The following is a 21,348-nucleotide window of genomic DNA, read 5'->3' as shown; positions in this document are numbered from 1 at the left end:
AAAGTGCTGGGATTACAGGCGTGAACTACTGCTCCCGGCCATAATACAGTGCTTTTCTATTACACAATGCCATTTAAAACTGAAGCTATTACCTTAGCTTTCTGATGTGCGTAGAGAAAAATTGCCTACCTGCTGCTTAAGAACAAAACAAAGTAAAACAAAATGTAGAAAATACTGTGATTTATCTTAATACTTACTGTAGAGATTCAGTTTCTCTTTGTTGTAGCTGAGTAAGCAGTGCTAGTTGAGGAATCATGAGATCATGCTCTCTAGTCTTGGCTCAGCCAGTAGCTAACTTTATGTCCATGGGCAAGTTATTACATCTTCTCTTTGTGCCTTGGTAGCTTGCTCTTCAAACCAGGAAGCTGAGATGATTTCCAAGGTTCTTTCCCTTCTAAAATGTCATGATTCTATGAATTTCTCTTTAATATGGCATAGGTTATTTCTGTGGTGTATATTGTACATATTTATATTAATTTCCTTTTATTTTAGATACGATGAATGGATTAAAGCAGATAAAATAGTAAGACCTGCTGATAAAAATGTGCCAAAGATAAAACATCGGAAGAAAATAAAGGTAAGTGCTTGGTTTTACTACACACTATTAGCTCTTTAAAAGAAGTTTTCCTGCAAATGATTCAATTAAATACATGTTAGTGTTACACTTTATTGAAATAGCACATTTTTCAAGTGCTAGATTTGTATATAATTAATTTTGTCAGGTAGGGAAAGCATTTTAGAAACAGTACTGAATGATCTTTGAGACTTTTTCAGTTGCAACATTATATAAAGCCACTCAACCAGATTTTATTTATCCATTTTTGCCATTTCCTTCCCCTCTGGTTCCCAACCAGGAGCCATAAGGCAGTGTGGCTTGAAGACATAGGTTATTATTATAGCTGTAAACCATTCCGAGGAAGAAAGGCTATCTGGCAACTCCTTTTTCTCGTCTTTATCTGATTATAGTTAGTGGCTTAGAATATTTTCACAAGATTTTGTTTGTTTGTTTGAGACAGAGTCTCGCTCTGTCGCCCCGGCTGGAGTACAGTGGTGCAATCTCAGCTCACTGCAACCTCCACCTCCCAGTTCAAGCAATTCTCATGCCTCAGCCTCCCGAGTAGCTGGGATTATAGACACACACCACCACACCTGGCTAATTTTTGTATTTTTAGTAGAGATGGGGTTTCACCATATTGGCCAGGCTGGTCTCGAACTACTGACCTTAGGTGATCCACCTGCCTCGGCCTCCCAAAATGCCAGGATTACAGGCGTGAGCTGCCGCGCCCAGCCCCACAGGATCCTGTTAAAAATGCCATGGGGATTTACTTAGGAGCTCATATGGAAAATTAATGTCACTTTTATGTATGATAGAATTATTCATTCTAGGACTAAATTTTCCTAAAAGTTAGATTAGACTAGGTTTTAGAATTTTTTAAATCTTCTTAATGGGTGTTACATACTTTGAATAGTACATATTGTTGAGGTGCTTAATAGTTATTTTGAAACTCAGTCTTCATATTCAAGGTGAGATGCTTTTAATATTTACTTTTCTGCTAAATGTTTCTTTAGTGGCCCCAAATAATGAAAGCTTCCCCCCTAAAGGGGTCATTCTTTTTTCACTATAAAATTGGATCTCTGTTTTAAAATTTTCAGTGTAGCAACCCAGTAGTTACAACTCAAGACTTCTCCAACCCCTTTTTCATTTCCCTTCTTTACACGAAGGTGTGAAAATTATGCTGCATTTAGCATTTTTTTTTTTTTTTTTTTTTTATTGTACTTTAAGTTCTAGGGTACATGTGCATAACGTGCAGGTTTGTTACATATGTATACTTGTGCCATGTTGGTGTGCTGCACCCATCAACTCGTCAGCACCCATCAATTCATCATTTATATCAGGTATAACTCCCCGATGCAATCCCTCCCCCCCTTCCCCCCCCCATGATAGGCCCCAGTGTGTGATGTTCCCCTTCCCGAGTCCAAGTGATCTCATTGTTCAGTTCCCACCTATGAGTGAGAACATGCGGTGTTTGGTTTTCTGTTCTTGTGATAGTTTGCTAAGAATGATGGTTTCCAGCTGCATCCATGTCCCTACAAAGGACGCAAACTCATCTTTTTTTATGGCTGCATAGTATTCCATGGTGTATATGTGCCACATTTTTAGGTACTGAAAGAGTTCTGTTGTGGGTAGGGGGACTAAAAATGCCAAAGTCTTTACACAAAGCAAGTTTTAGAGTAGCATTTGTAAGGTGGAGGATAGTGGTGGGAAAACTAATAGATTACTTAAGGAGTTCTTTCTAGGTATTTGCCTCTCTTTAGTTCTTGGCCCCTCCTCCTGCATATTAAAACTCCTGGTCATGAGGGAAGAGGCATGTGAATTTTGAAAAGGCTTCCTAGGTAATATTTTGATAATGTACATCCCCCCCATCACTGTATTTCATCTTACTCTAAGAGCCACTATTGTTGAGGCTGCTCTCTGATACACATTGAAAGCCGTATTTGAACTTGAACTCGGGCAGACTATTTCTGTCTTCAGCATGCATGTGTAGATTATGACTTTTGGGATAAATTATGAAGTGGTGAAAAGGCCAGCAATAGCAGGAAAATTGGAACAACACTAATCATTTATTGGCTGTGGTAGTCTACTTACATATATGCCTTTTCAGTGTGTTCTGAGAATGAATCTCAGATCCCTAAGGCAGTGGATCTCACTCTTGAACACATTTCAGAATCACTTGGAGGACTACTTAAAACTCAGATTGCTTGGCCTCATTCTGCGCATTTGTGATTCAGTAGATCTGAGGTTGTTTCAAGGAGTTTGCATTTCTAACAAGTTCGCAAGAGATGCTAATATAACTGGGCCAGAGACCACACTTGGAGAACCACTACCCTTAGGCATCTATTATATGTAAGGAATTAACTTATCTTCTCTGCATCTGGAATGATACTAGATATGTATCCTTCTTAGGAGAATTACTCTCACTCAAAATTTATAGTGTTTACTGCTAACTCAAGCTTCAGAGAGCTTATTTTTCCTATAAATCAAAATAATTTTTAAGAGTAGTTTCCAGGAAATGTATCTGCCTCTGCTCATCTATTTGTAAACAAATAATTTGAGAAAATTTCTCATCTTTTCTCAAAACATTAATATGTCACTGAGGTAGGAAGGTTGCCCCTGACTTTTCTTTACAAAAGTACTTGGAATTTTGTCATTGCTAACCCACATATAATGAGATTTTGAAATGACCAGGTTGCAGTTGTTTCTTTTTTTAGTTAGTATTTAATTTAAACATATTGTGATTTTAATTCTGAAGAGTAAGTTGTAGGTTTGCTAGTCCTAATCACCTATCTCATTGCTAATTTGAGTCCTATTATTAAAGTATAAATACAAAACCTTTTGATCATCCTGTGTAGTATTTTCTTAAGTAGCTTTAAAAATCTTTGGCTGTTTTGAGGGGCTTCTTATATTCTTTCTTTTTATGTTAAATATTTAACAACATATTCTATAACAGTGAGTTAAAAGTGGATATTAACATTGTTTCTAATAAGTGCCTTATGATAAATTATGACATACTTTTTTTTCTTAACCTAGAATAAATTAGACAAAGAAAAAGACAAAGATGAAAAATACTCTCCAAAAAACTGTAAACTTCGGCGCTTGTCCAAGCCACCATTTCAGACAAATCCATCGCCTGAAATGGTATCCAAACTGGATCTCACTGATGCCAAAAACTCTGATACTGCTCATATTAAATCCATAGAAATTACTTCGATCCTTAATGGACTTCAAGGTAAGCATAACAATTGTTCTGTTGCATGCAGGTATTTGATTGTAGTTTATATGAGTCAAATTCTATAAAGGTAATTCAGTGACATTACCAACTACTATTTTTTCTACCAGAATTTTGTTTGCTCTCTCATTACAAGTTGAATCTCTCTCTTTTTTTTTTTTGGGACGGAGTCTCGCTCTGTCACCCAGGCTGGAGTGCAGTGGTGCGATCTCGGCTCACTGCAAGCTCCGTCTCCTGGGTTCACGCCATTCTCCTGCCTCAGCCTCCCGAATAGCTGGTACTACAGATGCCCGCCACCACGCCCAGCTAATTTTTTGTATTTTTAGTAGAGATGGGATTTCACCGTGTTAGCCAGGATGATCTTGATCTCCTGACCTCATGATCCGCCTGCCTTGGCCTCCCAAAGTGCTGGGATTACAGGCGTGAGCTACCATGCCCGGCATACAGGTTGAATATCTCTTAACTGAAATTCTTGGGACCAGAAATGTTTTGGATTTCAGATTTTTTTTGGATTTTGGAATATTTGCATTCCACAAGCCAAATCCAAAAATTCGAAATCTGAAATGCTGCAATGAGGATTACCTTTGAGAATCACGTCAGCACTCAAAAAGTGTGAGATTTTGGAGTCTTTTCAGATCAGATTTTGAATTTGTGATGTTCAACCTGTACTTGACATAAAATCAGCCATTGATTGAGGCCTCGAATTTTTTGTTACTAGTAGATCCAAGCACACCATAAAATTTTGGTTAACATTTAGTATTCAACTTTTAGCATTGTTACTTTAGTTTTTTAATCTTTTCTGTACCATTCTTTCTGTTGCAATGTAAAGCATAGTTTGCGTTATACAACATCAGACCATAAAAGTATACTGACAAGTTGTTGTAAAGAAAACCAAACTTTGTTCGTCCTGGTTGTGACTGTTATGATCTGTTTCTTTGAGACAGGGTCTCACTCTGTAGCCTAGGTTGGAGTACAGTGGTACAATCTCAGCTAACTTCAGCCTTAACCTCCCAGACTCTAAAGATCCTCACACCTCAGCCTCCCAAGGAGCTAGGGCTGCAGGTGCATGCCACCATGCCCGGCTAATATTTATATTGTTTCTAGAGACGGGCTTTCGCCCTGTTGACCAGGCTCGTGTTGAGCTCCTAGGCTCAAGCAGTTGGCCTGTCTTAGCCCCCCAGAGTGCTAGCATTACAGGTAGCAGTGACTGCATCTGGACATGACCTTTTTTTTTTTTTTTTTTGAGACAGAATCTCTCTCTGTCACCCAGGCTGGAGTGCAGTGGTGCGATCTCAGCTCACTGCAAGCTCCGCCTCCTGGGTTCACGCCATTCTCCTGCCTCAGCCTCCCGAGTAGCTGGGACTACAGGCGCCCGCCACCTTGCCTGGCTAATGTTTTGTATTTTTTAGTAGAGACGGGGTTTCACCGTGTTAGCCAGGATGGTCTCGATCTCCTGACCTCGTGATCCGCCCGTCTCGGCCTGCCAAAGGGCTGGGATTACAGGCTTGAGCCACCGCGCCCGGCTCATGACCTCTTTTATGATGAGATTTTTGCTTAGTATATAAGGCAGAATGAAGTATAGATAATGAAAGCAATGAGGATTAAAGGGGAACTTTATTAAATCTGACTGGCAGGGAAGGGGACATATCTGATCTATGAGATAAAAGAATGGATCTCCATAAAAATGTCTTAACATTTCTTATAACTTAGAAGATATTTCATTTTTACATACTTTGAATGTAATAGAAGCTAGTTTTTGTTTCTTATTGTAGATGTGTGTTTATATTAACTCATTATTTTATAAACCAAGTGCTGTACTATATTTTTATTTGTTTACTCACCACTGTACTAATGAGGGCAATATTTTAAAATTGCATTTTGCAATGTATCCTACATGTGAATAGTACATGGAAAATACATGTATAGTTTAAAGAACAGTAATAATATGGGTACTAGTATGTCTCCACAGTAGCTGTCAAATACTATTTACTTAAACATATAGTATGTCTCCTCCCAGAAGTAATTATAGTCTGGACTTTTGTGTAATCCTTGCTTTACTTTTTTTCAGAATGGAATTATCCATATTTATATTCCTAAGTAATTTTTATTTTGCTTCATTTTTTAGGGTGGTTTTTTGGTTTTGTTTTGTTTTTGTTTTTGTTTTTGAGGCAGTCTCACTCTGTTGCCCAGGCTGGAGTGCAGTGGTGCTATCACGACTCACTGCAGCCTTGACCTCCTGGGCCCAAGCAGCCTTTCCTCCTCAGCCTCCTAAGTAGCTGGAACTACAGGTGTGTGCCACCATGCCAGGCTAATTTTTGTAGTTTTTGGAGAGATGGGGTTTCACCATGTTGCCCAGGCTTGTCTCAAACTCCTGAACTCAAGCAATCCAATCCACCTGCCTCAGCCTTCCAAAGTGTTAGGATTACAAGCGTGAGCCACTGCACCCAGCCTGTTTTTTAGTTTTTTAAAAACTGAGTAAGAAGCATAAGCCTAGTTTTATAAGAAAGCGCAGTTGAAGACTTTCTGAGAATGTTACCTGAATAGAGATTCTAAGCCATACTCTGATTTCAGATTTAGCTTCTTTCTCTGAGAGTTTACAAAAGCCCCTCTAGAGAATTCAGCTGGACAGGTCCTAACCAGTTCTAGTAAACACAGGGGTCCACCACAGTTAGAATATCTGACACATTTGGCGGGGCATGGTGGCTCACGCCTGTAATCCCAGCACTTTTAGGGGCCAAGGCGGGCAGATTACCTGAGGTCAGGAGTTTGAGACCAGCCTGGCCAACATGGTGAAACCCCGTCTCTCCAAAAAAAAAAATAATAATAAAAAAATTAGCCGGGTGTGGTGGTGGGCGCCTGTAATCCCAGCTTCTTGGGAGGCTAAGGCAGGAAAATCGCTTGAACCTGGAAGGCAGAGGTTGCAGTGAGTCAAGATCACACCATTGCACTCCAGCCTGGGCAGCAAGAGGAAAACTCCATCTTAAAAAAAAAAAAAAAAAAATCTGACACATCTGACACATTCACAGTGGATGTTATGTGGGAGTGTGCTCAGTCGTAGTAGCAGGCTACTCTGTATGTTCTCATTCTAGGCTTATGGTGATTTACCCCTATTTTTCACAAGTAGGTCAGAATGTTTCTGCTGGATAAAGTGATGTCATTAGCTGATCTAGGTAGTGGCACATAAGACATGGAGGGGAGAGCTGGAATTTCATTGAAACAAGATAAATATAAATTTTATAAACAAGATAAATATAGATTTTAAAATCCAGTCTGGTTCACTCAGGCATTCAAAGACTACACAGTGGCAGCAGGTAGCTTAATGATAATAGCCTGCAGTATGACTTTCTTTGGAAATAGCGCTGCTCTAGTCTGGACTGGCTTCCCTCTATGTCTGTTGCACAGCTATTTTCCTAGGGAGATCTCATTCTAGGGATCTCCTTTAATGTAGTTCTTGGATTTCTTTGTTTTTGGCATCTCACGTTCCTGCCCACCCCTATACTTTCATTTTGGTGAAGCACATTCTGTAGTAGCTTCTTAAGAACAAGTGCATGAGAAGGAATTTTTAGAGATTGGCTGCATTTAAATATTTGTATTCAGTTTTGCAAATATCTTTCTTCTATTCATAGTTTGACTGGATTGGAAGTTTTTCCTTCAGTATTTTATTGGCAGTGTTGAATTGTTTTTTTTTTGCTTCCAGTGTTGCTTTTGTGAAGTCCAGAGCTCTTCCAACTCCTGATTCTTTGTGTGTGACTTGTTTTATTCTTTATTTTTTGCTTTTCCCTATCTGGAATCTTTTTTTTTCTATTTTTGAGATGGAGTCTTACTCTGTCGCCCAAGCTGGAGTGTAGTGGCACAAATTTCGGCTTACTGCAACCTCTGCCTCCTGGGTTCTAGTGATTCTCCTGCCTCAGCCTCCCTAGTAGGTGGGATTGCAGGGGTCTGCCAGCACACCTGGGTAATTTTCGTATTTTTAGTAGAGATAGAGTTTCACCATTTTTGCCAGGCTGGTCTTGAACTGCTGACCTCAAGTGATCAGCTCACCTCAGCCTCCCAAAGTGCCAGGATTACTGGCATGAGCCACCATGCCCTGCTAGGAATCTTGAATCTTTTGTTTTTCATGTCCAAAAATTTCACTCTGAAGTATATCTACACAAGGCCAAAGCAAGAGAACAGATATATCCATAGCACACTTGGCTGTTCTCCTTTTTTAGCCTTGTGTGGATATATTTTCGTCCCCTGTGATGTCTACTTGCTAGACTCTTTCATTCTAGCAACTTCTGTCTTTCTGTTCTAGGCAGTTTTTTTTGAATGATTTTCTTGATTATTTCCTCTCCTGCATTTTACTGTTCTCTCCCTTTTTATTTTTTATTCATTATTATTATTTTAAAAAATAATAATTATTTTTGAGATGAGGTGTCACTATATTGCCCAGGCTGGTCTCAAACTTCTGAACTCAAGCGATCTTCCTCTCTCAGCCTCCCAAAGTGCTAGGATTATAGGCATGAGCCACCGTGCCAGCCCCGCCACATTTTTCTGTTTTTTTTTTTATTAAGACTGTGTTTCACTATGTTCAGCCCAGTAGCTGGGTAGCTGGGGTTATAGGTGCATGACACTGCACTTGGCTGTTACCTTTCTTTGGCCAGCCATTATTTGATATTATACCTTCTATAATACACTCTAATATGCTCACATTTTAATTTCTTGCTTTTTATTAATTTTTTTGTCTTTTTCTTATTTCTTTGAAATTTTATCTGCTTTGTCTTTTAATCCTTTTGTTGGCTTCTTGCTGTAATGTTTAATTTTTCAATTTTTTTTTTTTTTTTTGAGACTGAGTCTCACTGTGTCGCCTAGGCTGGAGTGCAGTGGCGCAATCTTGGCTCACTGCAGCCTCCGCCTTCTGAGTTCAGGCTGCAACCCCCACCTTCCGAGTTCAAGTGATTCTCCTGCCTCAGCCTCCCAAGTAGCTGGGATTACAGGTGGTTGCCACTGCGCCCAGCTAATTTTTTGTATTTTTAGTAGAGATGGGGTTTCACTATCTTGGCCAGGCTGATCTTGAACTCCTGACCTTGTGATCCACCCGCCTCAGCCTCCCAAAGTGCTGGGATTATAGACGTGAGCCACTGGGCCTGGCCTTTTAATGAATGTTTTAAAATTAAACTAGTTTGATTTTTCAAGAGCTCTATTTTCTGTGTGTTTTGTATCACTCTGTTCTTATAGATGGACACAATACCTTACCTTTCTGAGTTTGATCTTTCAAAGAATTTTATAATTTTTTTTTTTTGCTATGTCAGTTACCTCTAATTTGCTTTTTTTCTATTTTGTTGTTTTGAACTCTTCCCTATTAAGAATTTTTTTTCCTGGCTGTCTTAAGATTATGAAGGAAAGACTAAACTGATTTGGAAATTGCAAGCATATGGTTGGCACTTGTTGACCTTGAGTTTCACTATCGGGTGATCTGGTTGGCCATTTCCTGGGGAATTAATAATATGAAGTCTTTAGGTCTTTTTCTCTTAGACTAGTTGGCTTCCAGAGAAAATAGTTCCAGTCTCTTGACTGGAGGGTGGTAAGAGAATGGTTTCCAGTGTTCTAGGGTCTAGTTGAAGAACAGAGATTGGGGTGGGGGTATTCTTAGTATTTAGATATGTTCATGAATTCCCCTAATTTCAGCATTACATCTGTACCTGTGCCTTCAACAGTTGTTAGCATCTTCCAGGCTAGGAGCCCTCTCCTACTATCTCCAGAGAATAAAGCTCTAGAAGGGCAGTCACCTTGCAACCTGAAATGAGGTGGGGATCTAGGCATCTAAGTAATTTTCAGTCTTCACCCATTGCTCCTTGTATGAGGCTCCCCACTGCCCTTTTTTATTTTCATAGGCACTAGGGCAGTCAGTAATTATTGAGGGTTCTATGGTAAACTGGGTTGGTTCTTGGCTTTCCTCACTGCTGGTATGAGGTTTAGCCTTCTTTGGTGCCCTTCATTCATTCATCTGCTTTCTGACTTGCAAATTGTGTTGCTTTTCTGTCTTTTTCCCCATTTTTATAGGTTTATATCATTTCAGAAATTGCATTTTTATACCATATATGTGACATATTAGTATATATAGATACACACACACACACACACACACACACACACACACACATATAAAATGCCCCCAAGCCCCCCCCACACACAGTGTAATATACACTCACATGTGTACAGTCTTTTTACAGATGGGATCATTAACATATTACAAACTTTTCTTCCCCCAACTTAGTATAACTTACAAATCTTTCCAAATCAGCACATCCACATCTCCTGTGGATCATAATTTATTTAATTAGTTTCTAACAAAAAGACATTTTGGTTACTTTCCATATTTTTCCTGTTAGTTCAACAATGAATATCATGTTTGCATACTTTTAACATTTTAAGTTCTCTCTTCATATTTTCTTTTTTCCTCAGTGAATTTTATTTTGTTTTTGGCCACAGATCAAATTGCAGACATTTCAAATATTTCCGATTAATTAATGATCATCATATGAATGCATATTTGTGTGTATATGTATACATAAAAATTTGATACCCCTTGTGAGTAGAGAACACAGACAGCTAAGATTCTATCCTCTTGTCCTGAGATGAGTTGGGAATAAAACTAGAGGTACAGTGGTAGTTGGAGTTCTGTGGAGAAATTGAATGTCTCTGGAGAATAATCTTCTACATTCTGGCAGTGGAAATCCCCTAGAGTAAACTAGATCCCAGATGAATCACGTAAAGTCTATCAGTTAATAAATCCGACTAACAGTAGTGCCAACCAAATTTTAATAGGGCATTCTTGATCATCTCTTGTTAAACTCAGAGAACCTGCAGTATCTATAAAACAAGAATAAGCTGGGCATGGTAGCTCACACCTGTAGTCCCAGCACTTTGGGAGGCCAAGGTGGGCAGATCACCTGAGGTCAGGAGTTCAAGACCAGCCTGACCAACATGAAGAAAACCCGTCTCTACTAAAAAAAAAAAAAAAACAGCTGGGCATGGTGGCGCATGCCTGTAGTTCCAGCTACTTGGGAGGCTGAGGCAGGAGGATCGCTTGAACCCAGGAGGTGGAGGTTGTGGTGAGCCGAGATCACACCATAGCACTCCAGCCTGGGCAACAAGAGTGAAATTCCCGTCTAAAAAAAAAAAAAAAAAGAATAAGTTGCATTGAGAAAAACAAGAAAGACTTGGAGATAAAAATCTAAATTAGGCCAGGCACAATGTCTGACACCTATAATCCCAGCCCAGGACTTTGGGAGGCCAAGGTAGGCAGATCACTTGAGCTCAGGAGTTCCAGACCAGCTAAGCAACATGGTGAAACTCTGTCTCTACTAAAAATACTAAAATTAACTAGATGTGGTGCTTGGTGCCTATAATCCCAGCTGCTCAGAAGGCAGAAGCATGAGAATCGTTTGAACCCATACCACTGCACTCCAGTCTGGGCAACAGAGAGAGACTCTGTCTCAGAAACAAAAACAAAAACAAAAAATCTAAATTAAAATTCAGAAGAGCTGGGCACGGTGGCTCATGCCTGTAATCCTAGCACTTTGGGAGGCCGAGGCAGGTGGATCACCTGAGGTCAGGAGTTTGAGACCAGCCTGACCAATATGGTGAAACCCCGTCTCTGCTAAAAATACAAAAATTAGCTTGGCATGTGCCTCTGGTCCCAGCTATTGGGGAGACAGGAGAATTGCCTGAACCCTGGAGGTGGAGGTTGCAGTGAACCGAGATCGTGCCATTGCACTCCAGCCTGGGCAACAGAGCAAGACTCTTGTCTCCAAAAAAAAAAAAATTTTCAGTAGAGCATTAAGAATTTTAAATGGAGGAAATCTTCAGAAAGTATAAAAAAAGCAGCGATGGAAATTTTCGAGAAAAGATAAGTTATATAGTGTATTAATCTAGGAAGGAGGAAGTATGAAAATAGAGGAGAGAGGCCAGGCACAGCAGCTCACGCCTGTAATCCCGGCACTTTGGGAGGCTGAGGCGGGCGGATCACGAGGTCAGGAAATCAAGACCATCCTGGCCGACGCGGTGAAACCCTGTCCCTACCAAAATACAAAAATTAACTGGGTATGATGGCAAGCGCCTGTAGTCTCAGCTACTCAGGAGGCTGAGGCAGGGGAATCGCTTGAACCTGGGAGGTGGAGGTTGCAGTGAGCTGAGATTGTGCCACTACACTCCATCCTGATGACAGAGCAAGACTCAGTCTCAAAAAGAAAAAAAAATAGCTAGTAACTAAAAGAAGAAAAATTCCAGAACTGACAGACACAAATCTTTACATTGAAATTGCTCACTGGGTACCTAATAAATGAATAGAGAGTCATACCATAGTACATCATTATGAAATTATAAAATACCAAGAATGAAAAAATCACCACAAAGGAATGAGAAACCAAATGAAAGTTATGGTTTATAACCCCTTAAGCAAAGAAGCAGTACATTCAGAAGGATTCAGAACTCTGAAGGAAACAATTTTTAACCTAGAATTCTGTACCTCATTAAACGATCAGTGAAGTTTGAGGGTAAGGATGTATTCATATATGTAAGGACAATGAATATTTACATCCCATGTACCTTTTTAAGGAAGCTACTTGATGGTGAGCTCTAGTACAGATGCTATAACCAAGGAAGAAGAAGATGTGAGATGCAGTTAACAGTGGATCTAGCTCAAGAGAAAGCAGCGAGGAGGATTCCCAGGATGACAGCTGTTAGAGCAGACCCAGAGAGATACCACCCAGATGCTGTTGCAGAAAATAGCTGTCTAGGGTGCAGAGATTGGGTGAATAAGGGGAAATTGGATACAATGCTTGATTTAATGAAATAAAATAACGTGAAAGAGATACAAAGGAAGATAAAACATGCAGAAAAGTAGTTGGAAACTTTGAAAAATAAAAGGCTGTATAAGAAAGGAAGTTTATCAAATGTACTACTAATTGCTGCAGGGAACCACATTTACATGTGTTATAAATACTATATTGTAAAAATGAAAGATAACTATATATAGGAAGGATGGTAGAGGGCAGATATGGGTGTTGATAAGAAAGAATCCCCATTGCTCATAGAGGATAAACTTTATAAATAAGTCAGCAGGCCAGGGACGTTGGCTCATGCCTATAATCCCAGTGCTTTGGGAGACTGAGATGAGCAGATCACTTGGGGTCAAGAGTTCAAGATCAGCCTGGCTAAAGTAATGAAACTTCATCTCTACTAAAAATATAAAAATAGCTGAGCATGGTGGCGTGTGTCTGGTAGTCCCAGCTAGTTTGGAGGCTAAGGCAGGAGAATTGCTTGAACCTGGGAAGAGGAGGTTGCAGTGAACTGAGATCACACCGCCGTACTCCAGCCTGGGTGACAGAGTGACATTCCATCACACACACACACAAAAATAAATAAATAAAACAAGTAGTATATTATTAATAGTAAGAGATGACTATAACAGATGTTAACACTTTGAAGGTGGAAAAAGATTTTTATCCTCTTGTTGGTTTTTCATTATGAGTCTAGATTTGTTTTTAATGATGTATATGTATTGTTTTGATAATTTTAAAAATGTAGCCATGCAGGCACACATTGTAAAGGTCAAATGTTTTAGCAATCTTCGTTATATCAGTTACGTTTTACATTTAATGAATTTAGCTAAAGAACATGCATGGATTTCTCAGAAGAGAGCTATAGTTAAGGTTGTAAGTTCTGGAGTTAAATGACTTAGATTTAACTACTTTTGGGGGTAGATTAACCTCTTAAATCCCAGTCCCCCCCTTTTTTTTTGGCTGTGTTTTGTTGTGTTGCTTTTGTTTGTTTTTCTTATTTATTTAAAACCCTAGACTCTTAAACTATAAAGTGGGGCTGATAATGACATGTATCTCGTAGGGCTGTTGTGAGGATTGAATGAGATGGTCTGTTCAAAGCATGTCAAAGTAACCAGCATGTAGTAAGTTCTCAGGAAATGTTATCTTAAAATAATAATAAAATGATTTACCAGAATGAACACACTGAAGCAGTAAGTTCCATAATTAATTTTATACAAGTTAGTAGTAACTAAAATTAATTTTATCTATTTTTTAAAACATCATGCAAATCATTGATTACAAAATTATTGGATATTCATTATTACATTGAAAAATAAAGCTGGCCAGGTGTGGTGGCTCACGCCTTTAATCTCAGCACTTTGGAAGGCCAAGGTGGGCAGACTGCTTGAGTTCAGGAGTTCAAGATCAGCCTTGGCAACATGACGAGACCCTGTCTCTACAAAAAATACAAAAATTAGCCGGGTGTGGCACACCTGTAGTCCCAGCTACTTGGGAGGCTGAGGTGGGAGGATCATTTGAGCCCAGGGGATTGAGGCTGCAGTGAGCCATGATAGTGCCTGGGGAATAGAGCAAGACCCTTTCTCAAAAAAAAAATAGAGAAAGAGAAAGAAAAGAAAGAAAAAGAAGGGAGGGAGGGAGGGAAAGAAAAGGAAATGAAAGAAAAATGAGAGGCCAGGTGCAGAAGCTTGCTCCTGTGATCCCAGCTACCCAGGAGTCTGAGGTGGGAGGATCTCTTGAGCCTAGGAGTTTGAGGCTGAAGTGCGCTGTGATTGTGCCACTGCACTTCAGCTTGGTTGAGAGAGTGAGACCCTGTCTCTGATTAAAAGAAAAACGAAGGCTATAGTTTTATAAGAATATAAATAGTGAGCCGAGATCGAGCCACTGCACTTCAGCTTGGGTGACAAAGTGAGACTCCATCTCAAAAAAAAAAGAAGAAAAATATAAACTTACAGGTAATACAATCTGGGATTATATCCTGAGTCCACTATTTTCTTAGATATATTATGATAAAAATATTATACTCATAATAACTTGGAGAATCTTTTTTCTTTTTTATTTCCACTTTATCAAGGTATAGTTTACATAAAATTGATGACTTTTATGTTTAAAATTTGATGGGTTTTGACAAAAGTATACAGTATTATAACCATCACTGTGATCGTAATAGAACATTTCCATCATCGGAAGAGCCTCTTAGCCTCTTTAAAACCCAGTTGCTTTGCATGTAACATAGAGATAAAAGCCAGCGACCTCGGGTGGCTGTATACACAGGACTAATATATACAGTCCCTGGCACACAGAAGACATTGCTAGTGTTCTTATCATACTCATCATTTTTTTTTCTCTTCTTTTCTAGCTTCTGAAAGTTCTGCTGAAGACAGTGAGCAGGAAGATGAGAGAGGTGCTCAAGATATGGATAATAATGGCAAAGAGGAATCTAAGATTGATCATTTGACCCACAACAGAAATGATCTTATTTCAAAAGAGGAACAGAACCCTTCATCTTTGCTAGAAGAAAACAAAGTTCATGCAGATTTGGTAATATCCAAACCAGTGTCAAAATCTCCAGAAAGATTAAGGAAAGATATAGAAGTATTATCTGAAGATACTGATTATGAAGAAGATGAAGTCACAAAAAAGAGAAAGGATGTCAAGAAGGACACAACAGATAAATCTTCAAAACCACAAATAAAACGTGGTAAAAGAAGGTATTGCAATACAGAAGAGTGTCTAAAAACTGGATCACCTGGCAAAAAGGAAGAGAAGGCCAAGAACAAAGAATCACTTTGCATGGAAAACAGTAGCAACAGCTCTTCAGATGAAGATGAGGAAGAAAAATCAAAAGCAAAGATGACACCAACTAAGAAATACAATGGTTTGGAGGAAAAAAGAAAATCTCTACGGACAACTGGTTTCTATTCAGGATTTTCAGAAGTGGCAGAAAAAAGGATTAAACTTTTAAATAACTCTGATGAAAGACTTCAAAACAGCAGGGCCAAAGATCGAAAAGATGTCTGGTCAAGTATTCAGGGACAGTGGCCTAAAAAAACGCTGAAAGAGCTTTTTTCAGACTCTGATACTGAGGCTGCAGCTTCCCCACCCCATCCTGCCCCAGAGGAGGGGGCGGCAGAGGAGTCACTACAGACTGTGACTGAAGAGGAGAGTTGTCCACCCAGTGTAGAACTAGAAAAACCACCTCCAGTCAATGTCGATAGTAAACCCATTGAAGAAAAAACAGTAGAGGTCAGTGACAGAAAAGCAGAATTTCCAAGTAGTGGCAGTAATTCAGTGCTAAATACCCCTCCTACTACACCTGAATCGCCTTCATCAGTCACTGTAACAGAAGGCAGCCGGCAGCAGTCTTCTGTAACAGTATCAGAACCACTGGCTCCAAACCAAGAAGAGGTTCGAAGTATCAAGAGTGAAACTGATAGCACAATTGAGGTGGATAGTGTTGCTGGGGAGCTCCAAGACCTCCAGTCTGAAGGGAATAGCTCGCCAGCAGGTTTTGATGCCAGTGTGAGCTCAAGCAGTAGTAATCAGCCAGAACCAGAACATCCTGAAAAAGGTGAGAAGGAAATGTATATGTTGACATATTTAGGATTTCCCCTCTTAAAGCTTCAATGATTTCACGGTATCTCTTGTTATAACGTGAGGCGATTAAGTGTCGTATTTGTGTGAACATGGTAAAAATGGAAATTTTAAAGGTAATTTGAAAATGAATAGTGGAATGCATTTAAAAGCTTGAGAAGGCTTTAATGTGCTTTGCTTGAGCCATCCATGACATTTTATTGTGGACCAGAACACATGCTAGAAATTGCACCCAGGCCCAAATCCAAACCTGTTTGAGAATTCATTATATGCAGTGGTTGACTATATGGCATGAGCAACTTAAATCTATTTCTGTAACATTGTTTTTGCAATTGTAATGTGCAGTTTCTCACGAACATTTTGATTTATTGACAGACCCCTCCACCCTTAACCAAATACTGTATATAGGGGTTTGGAGCAACCAACTGTCCAGGCACTGCTTTCCTCAGACAACCGTGTCAAACTGATTTTCAAGCCTGACTAACTTGTGTGAGTTTGTAAAGGAATTTGATGCTTTCTTAGATGCATAGCTTCCAAATTGAAGGACCAATGTGTACATTAATAACCTACAATAATACTTTTTGATTTTCCGTGAAATTGTTAAAAGTGGAAATTCAAATCGGTACCTTCCCAAAGTATTGGTGCCTTTCGGTGGTGCCATAGCCGTACTTCTGTCATCATTTTTCTTATAAACCACTTCATTCAGGTATCTTTAAATCAGTATACTCTAGGCTGACACCTGGCTTTGGAACACACTTTTCCATTGTAAAGACAGAGCAGAGCACTAGGGTACGTTTTTTATATACCATAAAAGATTTTAGAATGCTAGCTTTAGGTTTTTAGCAGAGCTTAAAGAGATGTGGTCTAGATCAAATTAGTTAATTCTGTATTTTCTCAGGAATCTTGACTTAAAACATTTCTGTTTTAAAAAAAATTAAAAATATATTTGCAGTTAAATTGAAATGTTCTTTGCTTTTTTCACATTTACAAGTATAACTACTATGATTTTATCTGTGCCATACTATCTCATGGAACTGAACTATCCAGACATGACTGATTTTCAAAATGAAAGAATCCTTTATTTCAGAATATTAGACAGGCTTTCAACAATAAAATTTTACTGACCAGGTGTGGTCACCACGCCTGTAATCCCAGCAATTTGGGAGGTCAGGGCGGTGGATAGCTTGAGTCCAGGAGTTCAAGACCAGCCTGGACAACATGGCAAAACCCCATCTCTACCAAACATACAAACATTAACCAGCTGTGGTGGCGCATGCCTGTAGTCCCAGCTACCTTGGGGGCTGAGGTGGGAGAATCACTTGATCCTGGGAAGGCTGCAGTGAGCCAAGATCACACCACTGCACTCCAGCCTGGGTGGTAAAACAAGACCCTATCTCAAAAAAAAAAAAAAAAAAAAAAACAGGTTTTACTGTTACAGGTTTTTGTTTGTTTGTTTTTTGTTTTTTTTTCAGATGGGAGTCTCTCTCTGTCGCCCAGGCTGGAGTGCAGTGGTATGATCTGGGCTCTCTGCAACCTCCGCCTCCTGGGTTCAAGTGATTCCCCTGCCTTAGCCTCCTGAGTAGCTGGGACTACAGGCATGTGTCACCACGCCCAGCTTTTTTTTGTATTTTTAGTAGAGATGGGGTTTCACCATGTTAGCCAGGATGGTCTCGATCTCCTGACCTCATGATCCACCTGCCTTGGCCTCCCAAAGTGCTAGGATTACAGGCGTGAGCCACCGGGCCCAACCTATTGTTATAGTTTTTGAGAGGTTGTATCTTCATTGTATGTTCCTAATATCTTACAAAAGATTAAAATTAACGAAAAAGAGACGGCTGGGCGCAGTGGCTCAAGCCTGTAATTCCAGCATTCTGGGAGGTGGAGACAGGCGGATCACGAGGTCAGGCGATTGAGACCATCCTGGCTAACACGGTGAAACCCCGTCTCTACTAAAAAAAATACAAAAAACTAGCCAGGTGAGGTGGCGGGCGCCTGTATTCCCAGCTACTCGGGAGGCTGAGGCAGGAGAATGGCGTAAACCCGGGAGGCGGAGCTTGCAGTGAGCTGAGATCCGGCCACTGCACTCCAGCCTGGGCAACAGAGCAAGACTCCGTCTCAAAAAAAAAAAAAAAAAGAGAGACGATATCTTATGTGCTAATAGACTACTAAGTCAACACTGCCGTTTTGAATCTTAATCTTGACTAGGTTAATAATTATGGAATTTGAAAGCTACTCCTTAATTTAGGGTAATTTATATCTTTTTAGAAATAATTGGTTTTTTGTTTTGTTTTATTTTTTGTTCTTTTGAGATAAGAATTTTGCTCTTGTTGCCCAGACTGGAATGCAGTGGTGCAGTCTTGGCTCACTGCAACCTCCGCCTCCCAGGTTCAAGAGATTCTCCAACCTCAGCCTGCTGAGTATCTGGGATTAACACCCAGCTAATTTTTGTATTTTGTTTAGTAGAAATGGGGTTTCACCATGTTGGCCAGGCTGATCTTGAACTCCTGACCTCAGGTAATCCACCTACCTCAGCCTCCCAAAGAGCTGGAATTACAGGCATGAGCCACCACGCCCTGCCAGAAATAAATTCTTAAGCACCTATCTCACATGGCCACATTTTAATAAATTTACTTACTATGAATATTGGAGAGTCCCCACTATATCACAAGTAAAAATGTAAGTTTTACTATTTAGATGTGGTTTTTTCCTCTTAATTTACTCTACATTGAAGGTTTTTGTTTTATAGCATCTGAGCACTTTAGAATTAAACTCTCTTGGAGAGAAACCTGACAATTATGACTCTCTGCTTCAGTATGGTCAATATCTACGTCTCCTTTGTGTTTCACTTAAATTGTTATATTAAAATGACTTTAGGTGGGTTCACATACTTGGTGTAAAAAATAAGAAATAAATATTAAAAATTTAAAAAGGTATTAGGAAATGTCATAAGTAAGATTATATGACCCATTTTTATAAAAGGAAGTTGCAGACAGTTAATTACTTGTCCTGTTTTTGACCGAGGAAGTTAGGTTTTATACACAGAAGGTTGATTTAGTGTCTGACATTGGAACTGAATGGAGATAGTACTTTATTAGTCTCTGGAGAAAAAATGCTTATTTTATATAGTCTGAGAGATAACATATATGAATTAGACAGAAGCATCTGCTAAGGAATAGAAAAATGCTACAGTTGAGAGAAGTGATTCATCAGTGAAGCCTGGAACATCTTAGTGAAGATGTAGGACTTGGGCTAGTCCTTGAAGAAAAGGGAGACATTTATTTGTAATGTTTTGCAATAATTTCCCACTAAGAAGATGAGATGTTTTTTAGAACTACTATGTTGAATTTGTAAATGGTATGTGTGTTAACCAGACAGCATCCTGGGAGCTTAGTTATTTTTGAAATAAATTGATAAAAAAAACCAAGTGTGAATTACTGCTAAAATTTACCCCATTAATATCATTATATCATTTTAAAAATTGTGTTAATATAAGACATAATGTCATTAACATTTTAACCTGTGATTAAGTCTTTATATTTTGGTTTTATTGAATCTTAACAAATTTCAGTTTTTATTTTCAGCATATGCTTGTTTTTTAATTACTAGGCTCATAAAACTCCCAGTACTATATTGAGGACTATTTTCAATTTAGATCTGATTTTTTAAAGAAGGATGTGCATACTTTATTTCCCTTTTTAAAAACCCTGACTTTTATTATGTACAAGAATTGAGCTTCCATTAATGACAGTTTATTAAAAAATTGTAATTTCTGTGACAATTTATAAATGTCATAAAGAACATGTAGTTTTGGATTGTTCTATGCTTCTAAAATGTGAAATTAATTTATACCTAGGAAATGTTGGATTTTATTTTTTGTTACTTAATTCCTTTCCCTTCATAGCCTGTACAGGTCAGAAAAGAGTAAAAGATGCTCAGGGAGGAGGAAGTTCATCAAAAAAGCAGAAAAGAAGCCATAAAGCAACAGTGGTAAACAACAAAAAGAAGGGAAAAGGCAGTAAGTGTGAAATCTCTTAATTTTTAAAATATAAAAATAATAGCTGATAATTTTCCCCTCAGTAAGAAAATGGTATTCAGGATATAGGATAGTCCATTATTTTGATTTTGTCTGTACACTCAAAAAAAGTCACACAGATTCTGTAAGGCTACTTGCTTTAAAAAGAAAAAAAAAAAAAACCATGCATTAGGAGAAATACCTAATGTTAATGACGAGTTGATAGGTGCAGCAAACCAACATAGTGCATGTATACCTATGTAACAAACCTGCAAGTTGTGCACATGTACCCTAGAACTTAAAGTATAATAATAATAAAGAATTTCTGCAAAAAAAAAAAAAAAAAAACACAGGTTTTCTAATCTTAGGTAAATTCTAGTTATATGCAAGTTGGTGTTATTCAGCGGTGGTATTGATTGCTGATGAAAAATCAAGTAATCTGTTTTTGAGATAGTAGCCAATATACTATAAACATCAACATATTTGTTACCTTTGTGTTCCACAGTTATTTTCACTTGCTATAAAATGTATCACACATTGTGAAATATTTCAACTATGTGTTATTTTTATTACAGTGAAATTGATCGCTTAGTAATTCTTCAAGGCAAAATCAGCATAGAAGTATAACAATCAAGATAACTTTAGAACTATAATTCCAACAACTCAGTCTACGACATTTATCTTTGGTATCCTATATTATGTGACCTGAGAGTAACTACAAACAATACTTTTTGCTAAGTATGCTCCAACTTTAGCAACGACTCCGTTCATCAATCCACAGAAAATATATATACTGTATTTCTTCTGAGGGCTGCACATTTTATCTCTTTTGTAGACAAAGTAAGAAGCAGAAAATATGTAAAGAATTTTTTTTCAGGTGCCCCACACTGACCTCCTGCTGCTCTTCCAGGAGACTTCTGCCACTTCCACTGCCTGACCTTTGCTAGCAGCCGGCTTGGCTGCACTTCAGTGCAGAAAAGGGTTATTCGGCCAGCTCCCCGAGGTTCTGCTGAGCCCATATGACTTCCAGGCGGTGAATATGGCGTCCCTGGGGCCCCGGGCGGCTGTGCTCAGCAAGGCCATGAAAGCCAGGCTGAGACAGTCCACTGCATAGAGTGGGGCCAACCCTTGG

At 39.0% G+C, this 21,348-nt stretch overlaps 2 protein-coding genes across 2 annotated transcripts in view; both read left to right on the top strand.

Moving 5' to 3' along the window:
• The window catches only part of ARID4B (AT rich interactive domain 4B (RBP1-like)), a 165,344-nt gene that overhangs the window by 134,612 nt on the left and 9,384 nt on the right, over positions 1-21,348 (top strand). The window contains exons 18-21 of the mRNA XM_011935756.1: positions 493-577; positions 3,590-3,788; positions 14,970-16,181; positions 20,106-20,219. Of these exons, the coding sequence (XP_011791146.1) occupies positions 493-577; positions 3,590-3,788; positions 14,970-16,181; positions 20,106-20,219 (1,610 nt within the window). The remainder of the gene's footprint in view (positions 1-492; positions 578-3,589; positions 3,789-14,969; positions 16,182-20,105; positions 20,220-21,348) is intronic.
• RBM34 (RNA binding motif protein 34) overlaps positions 15,949-21,348 on the top strand; it is a 46,340-nt gene continuing 40,940 nt past the window's right edge. The window contains exons 1-2 of the mRNA XM_011935730.1: positions 15,949-16,181; positions 20,106-20,219. The gene's annotated coding sequence lies outside the window, so the exon portion shown is untranslated. The remainder of the gene's footprint in view (positions 16,182-20,105; positions 20,220-21,348) is intronic.

This window comes from Colobus angolensis, unplaced genomic scaffold (assembly GCF_000951035.1).
Source record: "Colobus angolensis palliatus isolate OR3802 unplaced genomic scaffold, Cang.pa_1.0 Scaffold148, whole genome shotgun sequence".
NCBI lineage: Eukaryota > Metazoa > Chordata > Mammalia > Primates > Cercopithecidae > Colobus > Colobus angolensis.
Note: the sequence above shows the minus strand (reverse complement) of the source record. Positions and strands in the feature narration are given on the sequence as shown.